The sequence below is a fragment of the Gadus macrocephalus genome, chromosome 4 (genome assembly GCF_031168955.1).
Source record: "Gadus macrocephalus chromosome 4, ASM3116895v1".
Lineage (NCBI taxonomy): Eukaryota > Metazoa > Chordata > Actinopteri > Gadiformes > Gadidae > Gadus > Gadus macrocephalus.
In genome coordinates, this window is record NC_082385.1 from 15,341,861 (window position 1) to 15,360,324 (window position 18,464).

Consider the following 18,464-nt stretch of genomic DNA (forward strand, 5'->3'; position numbering starts at 1 on the left):
TATGTGCGATTAGGGGTCAACACCTGTAGCACGTTAATGTATGCCAACCCTTAGCATTCATCATGTTTCAAGTATCGTGGTGTACACAACCGTACTCCGGGCCATGTTTAGCAGGGGAAATTATTGCTAGACCGTTAAATACAGGCTGTGAACCTGAACTAAACAAGTCCCTCCTTCAGTCATGAAAAGGGGGTATACGGTCACAGAACGTGGCATCCCAGTGAACGGCAACCAATGCTCGCTCCCGCGAGCTTCGGAAGCCGTTCACTGGGATACCACGCTCGCCCCCGCGAGCATCGGTAGCCTCTAACTGGGATGCCACGATCTGTGGCCGTATCCCCCTTTGAGTCATGTTGCTGTTTCTGACGGAGGCGGCGCGACGGACCAAACTCAACCGAAGTCACCGCTCCACCAACGGAATCGTCTACCAGCGATACCGTGTTTCTCCACGATATCACTCAGTCATAACGGGGGAGAGACAACCTCTCCAAATTGAACTCATTTATTTTCTCGGTCTCCCATGAGATATAGAATATGGCCAAATGGTGTGGAATAATGTATATAACTTTGAAAAGGCCATCGTAGAACTGGAAACGCATTGGGCCGGGGAAGACGGTTGTGAGGTCGGCTAGAGAGGTCGCTTTCCCCGGCAGGACCACCGGCAGCGGTCAGGGATGTTGACAACCAGCTACTGGTCTGTCGTTGGTTTTTTCGTTGCATTGGTTTGGCTAGCGATGGCAACTGGCAGCACACAGAAGTGGCAGCAGCAGACCAGGTCATGAGGTATATTTGCAGTTATAATGGAGTAGCCTATACTAGTTCCAGTGAAGCCGCGGTTTGCTCTGTCGAGCCCCGCACCGTCGATGCGATGCAGAGCGGGTATCCATGTATAGGATAGCGGTGGGTGGCTTGCTGGTTCCGGGTGACTGTGCGGCGAGTTGTAATCTTGTATTGCTTAACAGTGTCAGTCCAATTTGTTTAGAATGAGCGACCATGCTGTGAAGGTTGAGCCTGACCATACGACAGCATCTAGTGGAAACAAGGACAATGTTGTGGTTACTGAGGAGCTGGTGCTCGATACCTCCCCGGCCGCCAGCCTCTCGCCTCCTGTGCCCTCTTGTGTCCCCTCCGCCGCAGGGGTACAAGGCTCAGCGACGCCCCTCGCAAGCAAGGACAAAGCTCGGAGTCGTAGCAAAATGGGCAGAGATGACAGGAGTACAGAGGGAAAAGTAAACACTGATATTGGCTATGCGATTTCAACCCATGTTGGTAAGCACCTTAACCGGTTGCGAGGTGAGAAAGTGCTGCAAATCAAATGTGCTGGTAGAGTGATGCAGGGAAAGCAGGAGACGAATGGCAACTCGACCCACCATCGGCCTAGAGATCGGCATGAACCTGGAAACAAGCATCAACGAAAGAAGAAGCCAGTGACGGTGGATACATCCAAAGCAAAAACATCACTGGAGGCTCTGAAAATGAGTATCAAGCAACTTAAATGGAAAGAGGTATGTGTATTGGCACAGTTTAATTGGTTTTCATCGCCTATACTGTACTGTCCTATATTGCAAACCAGTAATAAAGTAAAGTGAAGTATTATTGAAGAAGTGTGTTTGGGCCTGCATGGGATAATAAGTCAACAAAACTTGAAACAGTTTGACACTAGTAGTGCAACATTAATAACACTGGGCCTAGCATTATTATCATTTACCCATGGAAATGGGCACTATTTATATAGTGAGTTATTAATAGGCCATTTATCTAAATAAAGACCTACTCATCATCATCACTGTTTTTGAATGCTAACCATTTTACCCATGAATGATTCACAAGACGTGAGTGGACATGGGCCATCATTTGAGAAGCCACCGTCACTTATAACAATGTTGCTTGAAACGCATAAGGTATAAAATTACAGCAGTGTGCCTGAAAGTTTGCCTTAATCATTTATAAGTGGGCTAATTGATATGGGCTGCCCTGCTCTGTGAGTTGAGCACCATCTGGTCGGTCCCAGAGAAGTTTGAACATGATGCATTTAGTACCTACCTACTATGGCCCACTGGCCCATTGTCTCCGTGGACTTCATTATTAATGTCATGTTTTTCTTTACTGTTGACTACTCAGTAGCACTATACCTTACAATAGCAGAAGATCTGGTATCTCTCGCAAGCATGCACAACCACACACTATCCCTCAGCATGATTGAATTTAAACCCAAACACAGAAGTTGGACTGATCCTATGTCAAATTTGCAGATTATCCTCTCAGCCGTTCACGCCTAATGGCCGAGCTTGTCAGTTTGAAACTCGAGTTAGTTCTTAGGTACTCATAGAGAATCTTGGTATTACTCTAATCTACACAGACAACAATGCTCTCCGCAGGTGCTGTAATATGTTGTTGGCCCAGTTTAATTTGAATGTGTGTTTTGAAGGATGAAGAGGATGAAGATGCAATTGTCACACATACTTTGTTTTCATATGCAAATTAATTAAATTCGATTTGCACAGCCCTCAATCACACAGTTACAGTCTCAAATGGCTTACAAGTCATACATATATGACATACGATAACGTGAAGGCTTTTTCACATTATCTTTAGCCATGCGTGTGCAATGGCTGCTGCCAACTGTTGGGCAGCATATGGTATCCGTGGTTAAATGATTAGATGTAAACCCTTCTAATCCAATATACTTTTAGTCTTCTTTAGAGCATTAGAGAAACAAGTCACACGTACATTAACCAGTGACCAATAGGTCTTGGTATTTGAATGCAACATATCTTTGGGTAGTTTAACCTCCATGAGTGGTATCAGTCAGAAACACCTTATTTTGAGAATGCCTTTCATGGCAGCCAATGTGTCTGAAAGAGCTCATTCGTCTGTTCAACTTTTATTTTCAAATGGATGAAACCAAAAAGAAAAATAGTGTTATGCAAGATAAGTCAGGTCAATTATGCACAGTTCATCCGATCAAATCAAGGTATTTATTGATTGTACCATATGTGGGGTTGCCGTTCAGTGGGGCCTTTGTATACATTTGGGAGGGTTGCTCCTACTCTGGATGGTACCAAATTAATTTGACCTACATCCTTCATCAGATTAGTTGTACATGGCCTCCTGGGAGTGGTATTCATAGCCGTCTTGGCTCTATGTCAGGGTTTCCCTTTTACACAGGCTCACATTAATGAATGGTGGCTGAATGAACGGCTGAGGTGTTTGACTCAGACGAAAAGTCTATAGGGTTAAAACCCTGTAGCCTACTGGTAGGCGTCGCTTAGAGAGCTATACTTGAAAGTGATTACTGACAAAAACATAAATGTCACAATCTTTATTCAAATGACACTACAGTGCAATCTGAACATGCTTCCCTTAGTATTATTATGTCATTCATAATATGGTGTTCCACCATTGTGTACCCTGATACCATGTTGTACACAAATAACAACCACTTTGTTTTGGTCTCAAAATGATATAATACAGCTTCCTCAAAGCACATTTTCAAAATTTGGCTTTCAAAAAGGACAGCTTTGGTTTCAGATTGTTGGGAACATGATATTGCCGGATTTCATTTGATATGTTGCATTACTCTTGGGTTGTGTCCACAAGAGCATGGCCTCCTCTGTTGGCTACAAAGGTATCTTATTCAATCGACAAAGGTGGCAGTTCAAATGTCAAGAGGAAACAAAGTTGTGTCGAGTGTGCAAAGCATTGCCATTACATTTAAATTAGGGCATTTATCAGTCGCTTTTACCCTAAGCAAATTACAATAAGTACATTTGTCAAAAGAAAGAAAAACAACAATATATCGCTGTCGCGGTACAGTAAAGATATTCATAGAAGCAAGTGCCAAGCACTTACAATTGGTAGGTTAACCTCCCCATATACAACAAATAAATCTCTAGGAGAAGACGCTACACAATGCTTAATACTATTTTGAAATGCATCTATTCAAACATATTTGTAAAAGGCACAATTCGGTTTGTATACTTTTTGTTCTGTTCTGTCTTTGGCATTAAAGTAAAAAATAAAATGCTAGAAAACATATTTTGTGTAATTTGTTGTTTTCAAGCTTTGCCCTTTATTACCTTTGGTAAACCGTACACACACAATTGATTGCATTCAGGTTGCTAATGGCGGCAGCATGCAGTGCTTGCTAATCCTTTAACAATGCCACTACATCTTCTTCTTCTTCCTACTCTTCATGGCTCATTATTGGAAAACACAAGTAGGATTACTGATGCATTGGGAACAGTAAAAGAACAAACACTCTAGAATGATTCATATTTTTGATTATAATTTCCATAATAATTTCAACTCAAATTTACATTTGTTATTATTATATATAACAGTATGTTTTTTTTGTACCTAGCTTTATCATTCAACAAACATATTGATATCCACTTGCAACATGTTATGTTTTGTCATCAGCAAACCAACAAGTTACCTTTTTCTTTCTCTGTTTCAGTGGAAATCGGAGCATAATTTCAAATCAGTATAAAGATGGGTTACGATGATAGATGATTTGAAGCAGACAAATACTACCGTTGATTTGACTTGTGAGAACTGATCAGACTAATCTCTCCCTCTCTGGGCAGTTTCCCCTGGGCCGCCGGGCCGCCTGTGATATCTACTGGCATGGGACATCCTTCCACGACAACGACCACATCGTGTCCGGACAGGTCAACAAGTTTCCAGGTAGAGTCATGTCAATTTCTGCATAAAACTACAACGATGACTTGGTTTAAATGTTGTTTAGGCTTGATTCCACCTGAATGAGGAGTGAAGTTAAGATTAGTTGGATGATATTGCACATAATGGAAACATAAAACTAGTGATAACATTCCTTTGACTAAAAAGTTAAAGCAGCGGAGCAGTTTATTGATTTAAAACTCTTTCCTACTTCCCCAACGGCAGTGTGTTAAATCGGTGACCGACCCTTTAAGTGCGATGCCATATTCTACCTGTTGCCTGCAGGGATGATAGAGATGCTGAAGAAGATAAACCTGAGCAGGGCGCTGCGCACCATGCACGAACTGTTTCCTGAGGAGTACAACTTCTACCCCCGCTCCTGGATCCTCCCTGACGAGTACCAGCAGTTCTCTGCTCAGGTGAGCAAGCGCTCGCAACCAAACCCGGACCCAACCAGAACCAGGAAGGGCCTATACAGGCAGACACCGCCTCCCTGCCATTTTATGCTATTGGGATTTAAATAGACCTGTGGTGCAGCATAATGGAACTCTTCTAAACCATCTAGGTACAAGTTTAAGTGTCATGGATTGCCAAATTTAAGTGAGCAATGGGGAATTTTACTTCAGTGTTAGAGAGTTGGCAAATTCAATTCCTTTTTTACTACTATTACTTACTACTTCTATTACTTATCTGGTCGGTGTACAGGTGGAGCCCTGTGGTGTGTTCTAGAACATCTCACTCTTCAAAACGACAGTCTTTCCTTATATTCTCAGCCTGTTCCTCTCATGTGAGCCTCCGCCGCTGTCTTTGTCCTCCAACAGAGTAGTGGGAACTGCTCCATATATGGTCGCGCTTGAGGCCTTTCCTGTTTGAGTGTAAGCTTCTCTCTCCATCTGACATGACAGAGGGCCAAAAAAGCCTCTTGATGTCAACCAGTGGCTAATTTTAGACCCAATTACTGGTTCAGCAGACCCGCTGATGTTGAAGAGCCCTTTTATAAGAGACTAGTGAAACGCTGCTTTCGTGAGGAAGAAAAATAGTCCTTCAATATTCATCGCTGCAAAGCTCACTATAATGTTATAATTATACACACTTAATACAAAAACAACGTCTGGTTATTTGGACAGATAATTTTGGCCGGCTCGATGATGCTTCAATCCTTCACTAGGGAGCAAACATTCAGTCAATACTGAATGTTTTCATGAAGCAGATGCTAACGAAGGGATAGGAGTGAGGCATCTGCAGGATGTCTGCAGGTGGGGTGCAGATGTCGGAGGTCGGAGCCACAAACTTTATGCTGGGAGTCAAACATGCAACCCACAATCCTGACTTTTATTTAGCAGTTTAAGCAAGTTCTGTGTGGTGTTGATACGTACATCACTTGATGCATCTCAAACCATGGTCTCTAAGCCGCAGCGCTGCAGAGGCTGCCTGTTGTATCCCAACACCTAGCTACAACGTTGGGTTCAGGATAAGCACTTTAGATGTACAGAGCAGCTGTTAATGCTGATTGACGTATACACTGCCCGGATCCACCGCAGGAGTCATGAGAACTGTGCCGGTGAAACCAGAAACAAAAGCTTAGTCATCCCTTCGCATCTCAAAGGGTTTCAGGTCCCTTATAGAGCTGGATTGTCTGGCAAGGGATAGCACTTAATACAGAAATAGCTTGGGTAGGCAGAAAGTGGAAAGGTCGGCCTATAGAAGCCACGTATGGAAGATTCTCATGGCTTTAAAACTGTAGGTCATCTCGTGCAAGTAAATGGCTCACGAGGCTTGTGTCGAACTTCATGAAGACCTTCTTCCTCGGATTAACCCAAGGACATACTCATTTCTGTTGAGTAAGGACTGCATGTCGGACTGTTGTTTTTACTTAATTGATTAGTACTAGGTGTTAGAATCATGAAATACCTTCTAATTACTGACCCGCTTTGGCCGGTGAGTGAAGTGCAGCCTGCTGGAGATCAATCATTCAGAGCACTGCAGTGCGAGCTCAGAGTTTAGAAAGAGAAACGTCCCAGGTCAAACATAATGGAGAACGGCCTGTGGACTGATCTCCATTATATTTGACCTGGGATCATGCAACACAGATTCTCGAAAAGGTCTAATTTTCAAAGTTAAATTAAAACCACTTCATATAATGCCATTTTGAAGCAATATTGAATTGTCGAAATCCTACATTCTTCGATGCAAACATGGGCATCCAATGTTATTATATATATTTTTTTTGGGTTACTTATTTCGCATTTAATGGACATTAGATTGAAGATGGACAGTAAAGTGCCCTGAGAGAGGTGATGGGAATTGTAGCAAATGTCCACATGTTGGAATTGAGCCAGGCTTCTAACCACCCAGCCGCCTTCATCCTCTGTTCAATCCTGCACACCGCGACACTAATTTGTCCCATACATACTGCAGGCTTTCTAGAATAAGTTGCATATTAACCTTAGTAGACAACAACCCTTCTTCCCTTGCAGTTAATGTCTCGCACTGTCAGAGTTAATGAGGAATTAAATGGAGTAGATGAGGGTTTGACTGAATGTAAAAAGTACTTCAATTGAAAGGCAGGCGTTCATCTCTGAGGCCTCTAAGGCAATGTGGATGGCTGTATGAAAGTAAATGATCCAAATGTTTTCTGCATTTCTTTATATTAGTTATGTGTGCTAAACATCAGTGCTTGATCAAAGCTTATAGTTTATTATTTTAGCTATACTGACTTTTAACTTTTGAATGTTCCTCAATTATTTTAGAAATGTTATTTTCAGTAATTTTTTAATATTCCCAAACATTTCTTTCCAACAATGCCATATTTTTCATGTCAACTTCCACATCATCCACCTCCATTAATCGGGGATGCCCTCTACCCCCCCCCCCCCCCCCCACCCCCCCTCCCCTCCCCCAGATCCGCGGGCTGAAGGACAGCGACGCGGCGGCCCACCGCACCTTCATCGTGAAGCCGGACAGCGGCTCCCAGGGCGAGGGCATCTACCTGATCCGTGAGGCCAGCGAGGTGCGGCTGGCGGCAGGCTCCCAGGCCAGGCAGGCGGTGGTGCAGGAGTACGTCCAGAGGCCCCTGCTCATCGACAAGCTCAAGTTCGACATCCGGCTGTACGTGCTGGTGAAGGCCCTGGAGCCACTACAGATCTACATCGCCAAGGAGGGCCTGACCCGCTTCTGCACCGAGCCCTACCAGGTACGACGCTGGTCCCCTTCTACACCGAGCCCTACCAGGTACGACGTTGACCCGCTCACAGGCACACAGCGCGGACGGCAGGACGTGATTCACAGGAAATCACAGGATTACAAAATAGAAGCTGCTTCAATGAGAACACCACGGAGCACAATTCAATCTGGGATCGTTTGGTTACCCTGGACAGAGGATAATGTCATTCCTTCGTTCATGTCTGATGAATGTTTATTTTTCCTCAATGTTTATCAGGGCAAACGCATCAATTATCACGTGATTTTCACCTCATTCTAAACTATTTGAGGATAAAAAGTACTGCTTTATATGTGTGATGTGTGAAAATAGGATTAGGAATTAGGAAAACGCAAATCCTTGATCCACGGTTTGAAGGGAAACGTGAGTTGGTCGCTTTTCCCTCCGTCTCTTAAGTGTTTGTGTGTCCCCTCCACAGGAGCCCAACCAGAAGAACCTGAGCCACGTGTTCATGCACCTCACCAACTACTCTCTGAACGTGCAGAGCGACAACTTTGTTCACTCGGACAGCCAGAGCACGGGCAGCAAACGTACCTTCTCCAGCGTGCTCTACCGCCTGGCCTCCAAGGGCGTGGACATCAAGAAGGTGTGGTCAGACGTCATCTCGCTGGTCATCAAGACGGTGATCGCCCTGGTGCCGGAGCTCAAGGTCCACTACCAGGCAGACATCCCGCCCGGCAAGCCCGGACCCACCTGCTTCCAGGTGGGGCGTCCAGGTCTGAGGTGTAAACCAGCCCCTCATGCAGAAATGGCACATAAAAAAGATTTTGAAACTAAAACAACCAAAAGTTCCCTCTCGCTCAGCTCCCTCCCTTCCTCCCTCCCTCCCCTTCTCTCGCTGGTAAAAAGTGTTGCATTTCACACACCTGTGATTGACAGGCATGATGTATTCCCCTGAACCCATCACAGAGGAGATTGGTATCAGCCAGCAACCGATCGTCAGAAATCGTTGAAATTGGCTCACAGGCAGGCAACTCAAAGTGGATATTCTCACAGCGCACCCAACAGCTCTCACTCACTAACAGCTCTCACTCACTAACAGCTAACGGATGGCGTTGACATTTCTAACTGATGATACTGCAGCCCCTATAAGTGTGTGCTGTGGAACAACCAAATAGTATTTAATTCGGTTTTCCTCGTGTGTGTTCAGTATGTTTGTTTGGTAAAACATATGATTGGCAATTCATATGTTTTCTTGCTCTTACACCCTCTTACTACGATGTTCTAGGCATGTACTTTTATACTTTTACAGCATATAGTGGATACTCGAATGTTCTCCACACGTCCCTTTCTAGTACGAAGGAACACGAAAAGTAACCTCTATATGCTTGTTGCAGGATAGACCGAGACGTTCTGAGAGCTAAGCTTGCATGTCCTGTCTGTGTCTTAGATATTGGGGTTTGACATTCTGCTGACCAAGAACCTCAAGCCGGTTCTGCTGGAGGTCAACTCCAACCCCAGCATGAGGATAGAGCACGAACAGGAGGTGAGACATTCTGGCTCATCAGTTCACTCTCATTTCATCATCTTAGCACTGAACGTAACGACCATCCTCATACCGTGTGTGTGTGTGTGTGTGTGTGTGTGTGTGTGTGTGTGTGTGTGTGTGTGTGTGTGTGTGTGTGTGTGTGTGTGTGTGTGTGTGTGTGTGTGTGTGTGTGTGTGTGTGTGTGTGTGTGTGTGTGTGTGTGTGTGTGTGTGTGTGTGTGTGTGTGTGTGTGTGTGTGTGTGTGTGTGTGTGTGTGTGGGGTTGGTTATAGGTTGCCCCAGGGGTGTTTCAGTATGTTTCCAGTCCGGTGGACGAAGACGTCAAAGTGTGTGTGATCAGGGACACACTGAGGCTGATGGACCCTGGCATAAACAAACACGGGTAAGGTCAGGGGTTGCGCTGTATTGCATACGTACTGTGTGGTTTTACATATACATCCGCATGCACGCACACAAACACGCACACCTCCGCACGCACGTGCGCACACACACACACACACAGGCAAAGTGTTTCAAAACACATATGCAGTGTGTGTCTTTATCCTAATATTTTTCCTTTACCATTAGCACGCCTTGACTCAAGAATCGAGCAACACCAGCTCATAATGGTGTTGATTTGAATGTAATTATAGCTCAGCTGTGATTAAAACGCACACTGTTCTGCCGGGTTTGCCCACGCTCACAGGTTGACCGGCCCACTAAGATGCCCCTCACACCAACAACACTGCAGCTGTTATTTTCCTTCAGCTTTACTTTCTATATGTTCTTTTTAATTAGCATTGTGTGATAGAATGTCGGCAAGCTAACCCTTTTGAAAGTCACCTCTGGCTCTGACTCTCTCTCGCTCTCGCTCTTTCTCTCTCTCTCTCTCTGCATGCCTCTTTCTCTCTCTCTCTCTTTCTCTGCATCTCTCTCTCTCTCTGCATCTCTCTCTCTCTGCATCTCTCTCTCTCTGCATCTCTCTCTCTCTGCATCTCTTTCTTTCTCTCTGCATCTCTCTCTCTCTCTCTGCATCTCTCTCTGCATCTCTCCCTGCATCTCTCTCTCTCTCTCTGCATCTCTCTCTATGCATGTCTCTCTTTCTCTCTCTCTCTCTCTGTCATTCTCTCTCTCTCTTTCTCTCTCTCTGCATCTCTCTCTCTCTCTGCATCTCTCTCTCTCTGCATCTCTCTCTCTCTCTCTGCATCTCTCTCTCTCTCTCTCTGCATCTCTCTCTCTCTCTCTCTCTCTTTCTTTCTTTCTTTCTTTCTTTCTTTCTTTCTTTCTTTCTTTCTTTCTTTCTTTCTTTCTTTCTTTCTTTCTTTCTTTCTTTCTTTCTTTCTTTCTTTCTTTCTTTCCCTCTCTCTCTCTTTACCCTTGCTCCATCTTGTTTGGGATCTGTTTTTGCCAGTGAGCAGAAATTCCTTTGGGATAATAACTCTACATCCCTCTCCTCATATTAATGTCTAGACATAATCCCTCGCATAATACCAGAAAACATTATTCATTGTGAATGACTTGTCCACTGTCCGGGGGGATTATTATTATTATTACCTGCGTATGTAAAGTCTGTCTCCATGGATTCTGAGTGTCAGAATAATGGGCTGTGGTCAGTCGCAGTGATTAACTGGCCTTGATGGTGATTGCACAGACATGTGTATCGTGAGCTGGTGAGCTTGTGTTGTAAAGATGTTTTGGTTCATGGACGCCTTCGTTATCGCTTTCAGGTTTATGGGCATCTGGAGTTTTGAAAAGTACATTCATGAATCAAATTAATATTAAAACATAACTATTATTTATGAGCAATTAGAACTATTATATAAGCCGTTAAAAGTTTGAGATGTAGCGTCTGGTGCTGGGGTAAGGTTTGGCTGAAGGGAATGCGACGTCTCCTCATTTGGAAGCGATAGCAGCAGTTCAGTTTGAGGGTTCACATGTGCTATCCAGCCTCTTGCGAACGTCTTCAGCAGCAGATGGCCAAGCAAGCATAACATTTACAATGTTATTGTTGTTAAGATGTCACAACAAACAGCACAGATGTATCTGCTTATTAAAATCAACAGATACAAAATAGTCTGCCTCCCGGCCTGCAGCATCACAGACTCAATCTTTCTGAAAGCCGTCCTATCCACACACGCCTGCCCTCTGAACACACGGTGCCACTAGCGAGGTCTAGCTGTGGTTTTAAAAGCAAGGTCTCATCAGTTCTGCAGACAAGCTTGTCTTGTTCAGTGTAAAGGAAAACTACTGTTGTGTGTTGCAACTGTCTGACAGGACATGGATGTCCCCAGATTGCAGGACAACGGGACACTGTGCTGTGACTTTATTTGAAAGGCACCTGCACGTTGTTGTCACAGTCAACTCATGTCTGAGGAGAAAACACCCTTTGTGATGCACACCAGCTTCAGCTAGGCCACACACTTCATTATAGTCCCCCTCTGTGTCGGTCCTGGGCTCCCCAGCGCCCATATTCTCCTTGATCCTGCTGTAATTGCTTTCTTCTCTGAGTGATGAGGTGTGACAGTATTTACTTTTGATTTCTTCCTCGCTGTTTTCAACATTGAAGGGTTACTGCCACGTCGTGGATCCTGACGAGTCGGTGCCTTGCTAAATGGGCGCAGGATCCAGGACTCGTGCGTGGGGATGATTGATCCCATTAAACATTGAGTGCGGCTCTCAGATGCCATTCACGCTGCTTAATCATTTATGAGCAAAATGCCTAAAAGGTGTGTGTGTGTGTGTGTGTGTGTGTGTGTGTGTGTGTGTGTGTGTGTGTGTGTGTGTGTGTGTGTGTACGTGTGCGTGTGCGTGTGCGTGTGCGTGTGCGTGTGCGTGTGCGTGCGTGCGTGCGTGCGTGCGTGCGTGCGTGCGTGAAAAAGGAAAGCGTCTGTGACTAGGAAAAGTGTTTTTATTTTTGATGAGGACATGACATTGTTTTTGACAATTTTTGGAGCCATTACCGTATATTCCAGTGCCGGTCGATTTGGTTCCTGTGTTTGTGCACCTATTTTGAAAGCTCTGCCTGAAACAAGGCTTTAAGACATTCACACGAGTCCTCATAATCCCCTTATCAACACTCCTGCTGGGCCTCAGAGTAATCCTTGAGGATTATACCACATAATATCATATTAGATTATTATATCATGTTGGAGATTATGTTGCTCTCTGTGTCGGTTTATACGAGGGACTCTGCGCCTTGAAGTAAATTAGGAAATCAAGAAGTAATCAGCTGCTAGACTCTTTGATTTTTCTTCTGCTCCAACAGGAATTCTTTTTAGCATGATCTAACTCTTTGAAAAGCTTCCCTGGAGGCAGGTGAACTTGCTAATTGATTTCATTTTTGTGATTCCTATAATTTTATATTCCCCCTGCGTGGGACGGAGGCTGTGGGAATGAATAGATGTAGGTTGAGATAATGCCCGCGAGCGTGTGTGTGTGTGTGTGTGTGTGTGTGTGTGTGTGTGTGTGTGTGTGTGTGTGTGTGTGTGTGTGTGTGTGTGTGTGTGTGTGTGTGTGTGTGTGTGTGTGTGTGTGTGTGTGTGTGTGCGCGTGCGTGCGGAAATCCCCACAGTCTGTAGAATGAGTGAATCCTCATTTCATTTGTTCAGTTAATTAACTTTGTTTATATTTGTGTATACGGCCACACAATATATAGTTTATCGATTTCAGGTTTATGCAGGTCTGGAGTTCTGAAAAGTACATTCATGAATCAAATGAATAATAATACATAACTTGTATTTATGAGTAGGTAGTGCACTGCAATGCATCATTTCTGTTCCACATTAATCCCTTTCCTGCATTACCGTATCCCACCTCTAGGTGTCATTAAAACATCACTTGGATACGGTTTTCCCTGTAGCTGCCTGCCTCTCAGTGGGTTCCTCCTTCTCCATTGAAGTCTGTGTTGAAAGAGCTATGGTTGTTTGTTCAAACCTCCACTGAATGAGTAGTATGAAGTGTCTGATTGTGTATGTCTCAGGGGCTTGGCTCCCGATAAACTAGATTAGATGGTGAATGGTGAAGTGTGCCAGTGTTGTGTGCTTTTTGTATATTCGTCTCTTTAACACAACCTTAGTGACAGGTCATTTTACGTGCTTACTGACAAGAATACACATGCAAACATGGAATTAGTGGATTATCTTGCAGAGTCACTTCAAATCCAATGAAGATAAGTAATGGTTCTGTCATAAATTTTTCATTTTTCATCAAGCGATGTTCTTTGCTGAATAATTAGCGTGTACGTATTGAATCAAAGTGATTTGCTGAGAATGTTTTTTAGATTGCTGTGCTACATCAAATGCCAATTCCCTTATAGTAGTTTACTTCAGTGGATACCAGCTCAAAAAATGGTTGTTCATGTAAAAACTGGATCAGCCAATAAATTTAGGAGTGGCGAGATAGAATGTGGGCATGGGGGTCGGACAATTAATCCCACCTGAAATGTTTAGCTCCAGCTGTCTCATCCAGTTACCTGCTCGCGTCTGACCCTCACCTGCGTTCTCCATTATACTCCCACCCAGAAATGAACTACAAAAGATGACTAGAGCTCCTTGTCCATCAGGGTAAACCACCAATAATCCCTCTCATTTATGTGCCCTTGCTGTATACTCTTCATACGGCTGTGCTGTATAAAGCCCTGCTATATAAACCTTTTAGAGACTTTGCTTGTGCTGTGCTGATAAGCCACTCAATCAGGAAACCTGTCCACACAGAAGTTCTCAAGAACAGTAAAAACAATAGATCTTAAAGTGAAATCACCTGTTGCATGGGGTTCTTCATAACCTATTGGTGATTCGCACCTCTTTAGGAATGTTTCGATGCTTGTATTTGGGTACATTTACAAGCATCGTAATGAGGTTCTGTGTTTAAGGAGAACCACGCAGGTGAGGCAGCCAAGCTGCAGGTTGGCCTTGCAGGCAGAAACCCATAGAATTAACCAATCTCCTCCTCTCCTCTTCCTCCTCCGTGGGGGTAATTGATCTCACTCCTCCCTGGCACGGCGCACCACTGATGGCATAGTTGAGCAGCGGGCCATGCCAACAGCTAATGATTCCACCGTTTGTTTTCCCGGTTCCTAATTACGAGTCCTACCTCCAGGGCGGCCTAGCGCCACCTCCTCTCATGCTATATCACACGTAAACAAGTTTTTAGGCAACACTGTTTGCCAAAGATAATTACAAGGCAATTAAGAATACAAAAAAATAACTGGAGCCGATGGTACTTCAGGAAAAAAGTTCAATGTTGAGAACCGATTTAGACGGTGTGCCTAAGTTGGCGCGTAACAACGTTAACCAAATGTACTCGTTCAACAAAGGTGCTTGGAATGTACTTAGAAATGTTGCAAAAAGTACAACTACATTGAGTTTCTAAGTGTTATTCGCCAAACATTCACGACTCTTATTCCCCTTTTAACCACCATTATCATCCCATTCGCTTTCAAATAACGGTCCTTTTGCTCGTTTTCTCTTTCTCTTTTCCACTCGCGGGCCCCCAGCCACCCCCCTCCAGCAGGGGGCGGTGGCGCGGCCCAACAGGGCACGGTCATAACGAGCTGGCCCCCCAGAGCTGGCCCCCCAGACAAGGCCCCGGAGGAGGAGCCGGGGGACGGCCTGCCCACGCTGTGCCTGAAGCAGGTCTACCCCAAGTACACCAAGCAGTTCCAGTACCTGTGCCTGGTGGACCGCATCGCCACGCTTTTCCTGCGCTTCCTGGGCATCAAGGGCAACATGCGGCTGGGCCCCACCGCCTTCCGCACCTTCATCAGGTACTGGGGGACACTGAACGGCGAGCTCGCTAGCAGCTAGCCAGGGTGATATAAAGTTTAAATGGTGAAAGCTGTTCTAAAACAGGGACACTGCACAATTATACTGTTTTATTATACGGCTCGGCTAGGTTTAATTGACCGATGTCAAGAAAAGTGAATTTTTTGCCGTCTTTGGTCCACTCCGCAAGTAGTCCGGTAACTTATCAACCCCAGCGTACTCGGTTGCTAAGCGACGTCAACGTCTTTGGCGGACCATTTCTCTGCTGATCAACCCTACGAATGCTGGTAGCAAATAAATTGTAAAAAGACACAGAGTGAAGTTATTTTTTTGTTTTGGCAAGTAGCCGTGTAATAAGCGGGATAATGTATTGGACGTCGCTGGTCTTTATCGAAAATAAGCCCCTTGAGTGTTATTTTCCCTGTAAGTGTATTTTGCTGTAAGATTTTAAGATTTGTTAGAAATGCAATCGCAATCCTTCAGCTTTCGGTGAGTTAACTGCGCTGTGAACATATCTGTACTGGTTGATGTCAGCCTGAATCTATTAGAACATTTTGGATTTTAGACTACTTCCGGACAGTTTCTGACCAATCAGGGCATCACTTTCCTGATTGGCTCAGGGAATCCCTGTCATGTGAAAAGCAACACTTTTGGAGAAATATTATGAAATATTCTCTCCCTATACAGCTTTCATCGCTAAAGAGGACAACATGTTTCAATGTCTGATGCCTCTGTGTGCAGGTGCTGCAAACTGAGCAACTCCAACCTGCCCATGGCGTCGGTGGACATCCTTTACATCGACATCACGCGGCGCTGGGCCGCCTCCACGCAGGACTCCAGAGAAGCAGGTCAAACACCCACCCAGACACATGGTAAACACAGTCCAAAAGAACCTCCCACACATGCTCATCATGTGAACCTACCATCTCCCATGCTCATCTACCACGCCCGTTTACAATGCAACAATGCACCGTGCCCCCACGTGCAGAAATCTCCCATTTACAAACAGTTTGTGTGCTCACCACGCCCATATAATCACTAACCACGCCCATACAGCCACTAGCCACTCCCATTTACAAACAGTTTGTGTGCTCACCACGCCCATATAATCACTAACCACGCCCATACAGCCACTAACCACTCCCATTTACAAACTGTTTGTCTTTGGAGGGCTAGCCACGCCCATTCACCCGCTCCTCTCCGCCCACCCCTCCTCCCCAGGCATGGGGCTGCAGGCGTTCGTGGAGGCCTTCTTCCAGCTGGCCGGGCGCAGGTCCAAGGCTGCCCTGCTGCGGGACCAGGTGGCGTCCCTGCTGGAGGTGTGCGAGGCCCACCTGGACGGCCCGCTGAGCGCGCTCCCCGTGGCGGCGGCGGCGGCGGTCTCCTTGGAGGACCGGCGCTCGCTGAGCCGCGGCCGGGCCATGGCGCGCGAGGCCTCCAAGCTGTCCCCTTCGTCGTCGTCGTCGTCGTCCTCCACCACCCATCCCCCGCCGCTATGCTCCCCTGCGGCCCCGCGCCGCGCCGTCAGCCACGACCAGCGGCTGCAAAGGTCCCGGCACGGCCCGCTCAGGACCAACCTGGAGAACTGAGGGGTCGGGCCTCCCCGGGCCCCGCCCTGATACCCTCCTCCCGCCTCGCCCCTGAGAGAAGGGTCGGGGAAACAAACTCCAGCTGCTCCGGAGGAGCTCGTCCGTTGTGGCCAACGGGGCAACCTGCAGTCTGGTTCCTGTAGCCTGGCAGCCTTTTAGCTTCTGCAGAAAAAAATAAACAAATCTCCCGAGGACTGTCATGAGGTCCAACCTGATGTGTTACTCACGCTAGGGCCTGCGTCGGGCCTTGACGTTCGTAGACGTATCTCACACCACGGCAGAGACGGTAATCTGCACCTGTAGAGTCAACGGTCGCTTATACTAATATGCAACACATCCCGCAGTCGAGTTGGAACTTGGCTTTTGAGGATTTAGTGGTTAAGAAGTGTCTCTTGAATGACATGCCTGATCCGATCACCCTAAAGTCACCGTGGCTCTTTATACGTTGACTTGAGATGGAGGTTTTTACTGTTGATTTTGGTATCATTGTACTCCACTTTTACCTTTGTTGTGTGTCCAATGGTTGGTTGTGCGTGAGTCCTTGGTTGTCTCACGGGTCTGTTTGAAACACACCTATGTGTTGTGATGCCTCAGTACCCCCCCCAACCGAGGTGAACCCGTCCTCTGCGGACGATGATCGAAGTATTGGAACCTGCTAAGGATTTACATAAACACGTTTAGCGGCTCAAATGGAGTTATCAATGCCATCCGAAATCTACAAACCATTGTGTCTGAAACTCAGGTTTCCGTCCACTTGTGTGGTTTTAACTTGATTTAAATTCTAATGTTTCTCATAGCATTTACTAATTCCTCCAGTGATGGTGGAGGCTTAATTGCATAACAAAATGCATATTTTTGATAAATGACCGATTAAGACCTGACCACAGTAGCATCAAAGTTTTAAAGAACATCTTATAAATATTCATCAACCCAAAGTATTAATCAACTTGACACTAAACTTACGTGACAATATGCTAAGCAACTCTTAACAGTTATGCCTTTTAATTAAAATACTTTTAATTAAAGTAAACCAAAAGAAAAGCTTAACTCCATGAAGGAAGGACCAGAGGCCTGTTTGATGTTCTGACTCCGCTGGGACCCCACTCCCACGTCCTCCTCTCCAGGGACAACCATCACTGTGGTGGTAAACTACTGTACACACACTGGTGTGCTCACCAAACACCCACAGGTCTGAACACTGATGCCCTGTACACCGGTGAGGATTTGCACAGTACCTTTTTTACTCTTTGCACATATATGAATGTAAGGGTGAATGAGTATATTTGTATGCGTGAGCGTATGACAATATTTATTTGTGGAGGCTTGTTGAAGGACTATGAAGCCAGTGGCTCCGCTGTCTATATAGCTCTGTGAGCCGTTTAGCTCAAAATGATTCAATGGGATAATAAACAATGAAAAGGCAAATACAAAAAAAAATTACCTGCGTCTTTATTTTTCTACAAGCTCGCTACAGGGACTGGAGGCCCACAGCAGTTATAAAACATTTGTTACAATAACCTGGCAACCCTAAGAATCTTTAGGGAATGCATTAATGTATTTCTTTCTGATACAATTAAGTCCAACTCTAAAACCTTTGAGTCTGTAAACCTTGGCTGTCTCTAAAACCTTGGAGTCAAAGTACTTCATTAAAGGGGTGATATCATGGCACCAGGTGTGAGTGTGGTTATGCATTACAATCCGTTTGAAAATCTGCTTTTTCGTGTGCTTCAGTGGCATAAGTGG

General features: G+C 45.3%; 1 protein-coding gene across 3 annotated transcripts; it reads left to right on the forward strand.

Moving 5' to 3' along the window:
* Positions 1 to 274: 274 nt before the first annotated feature.
* Positions 275 to 18,221, forward strand: ttll11 (tubulin tyrosine ligase-like family, member 11). 3 transcript variants are annotated; one of them, XM_060050491.1, is made up of 10 exons: positions 275 to 1,505; positions 4,590 to 4,689; positions 4,969 to 5,102; positions 7,586 to 7,876; positions 8,322 to 8,606; positions 9,294 to 9,389; positions 9,664 to 9,773; positions 14,865 to 15,134; positions 15,874 to 16,004; positions 16,354 to 18,221. In XM_060050491.1, the coding sequence occupies exons 1-10, from the start codon at positions 984 to 986 to the stop codon at positions 16,719 to 16,721; spliced, it is 2,307 nt and encodes a 768-aa protein (XP_059906474.1). In that variant the 5' UTR covers positions 275 to 983; the 3' UTR covers positions 16,722 to 18,221. The 3 variants fall into 3 exon arrangements, with proteins under 3 accessions (XP_059906474.1, XP_059906475.1, XP_059906476.1); XM_060050492.1 differs by having other exon boundaries at positions 15,874 to 15,980; positions 16,354 to 18,219; XM_060050493.1 differs by lacking the exons at positions 275 to 1,505; positions 4,590 to 4,689; positions 4,969 to 5,102 and having other exon boundaries at positions 7,869 to 7,914.
* Positions 18,222 to 18,464: the final 243 nt, after the last annotated feature.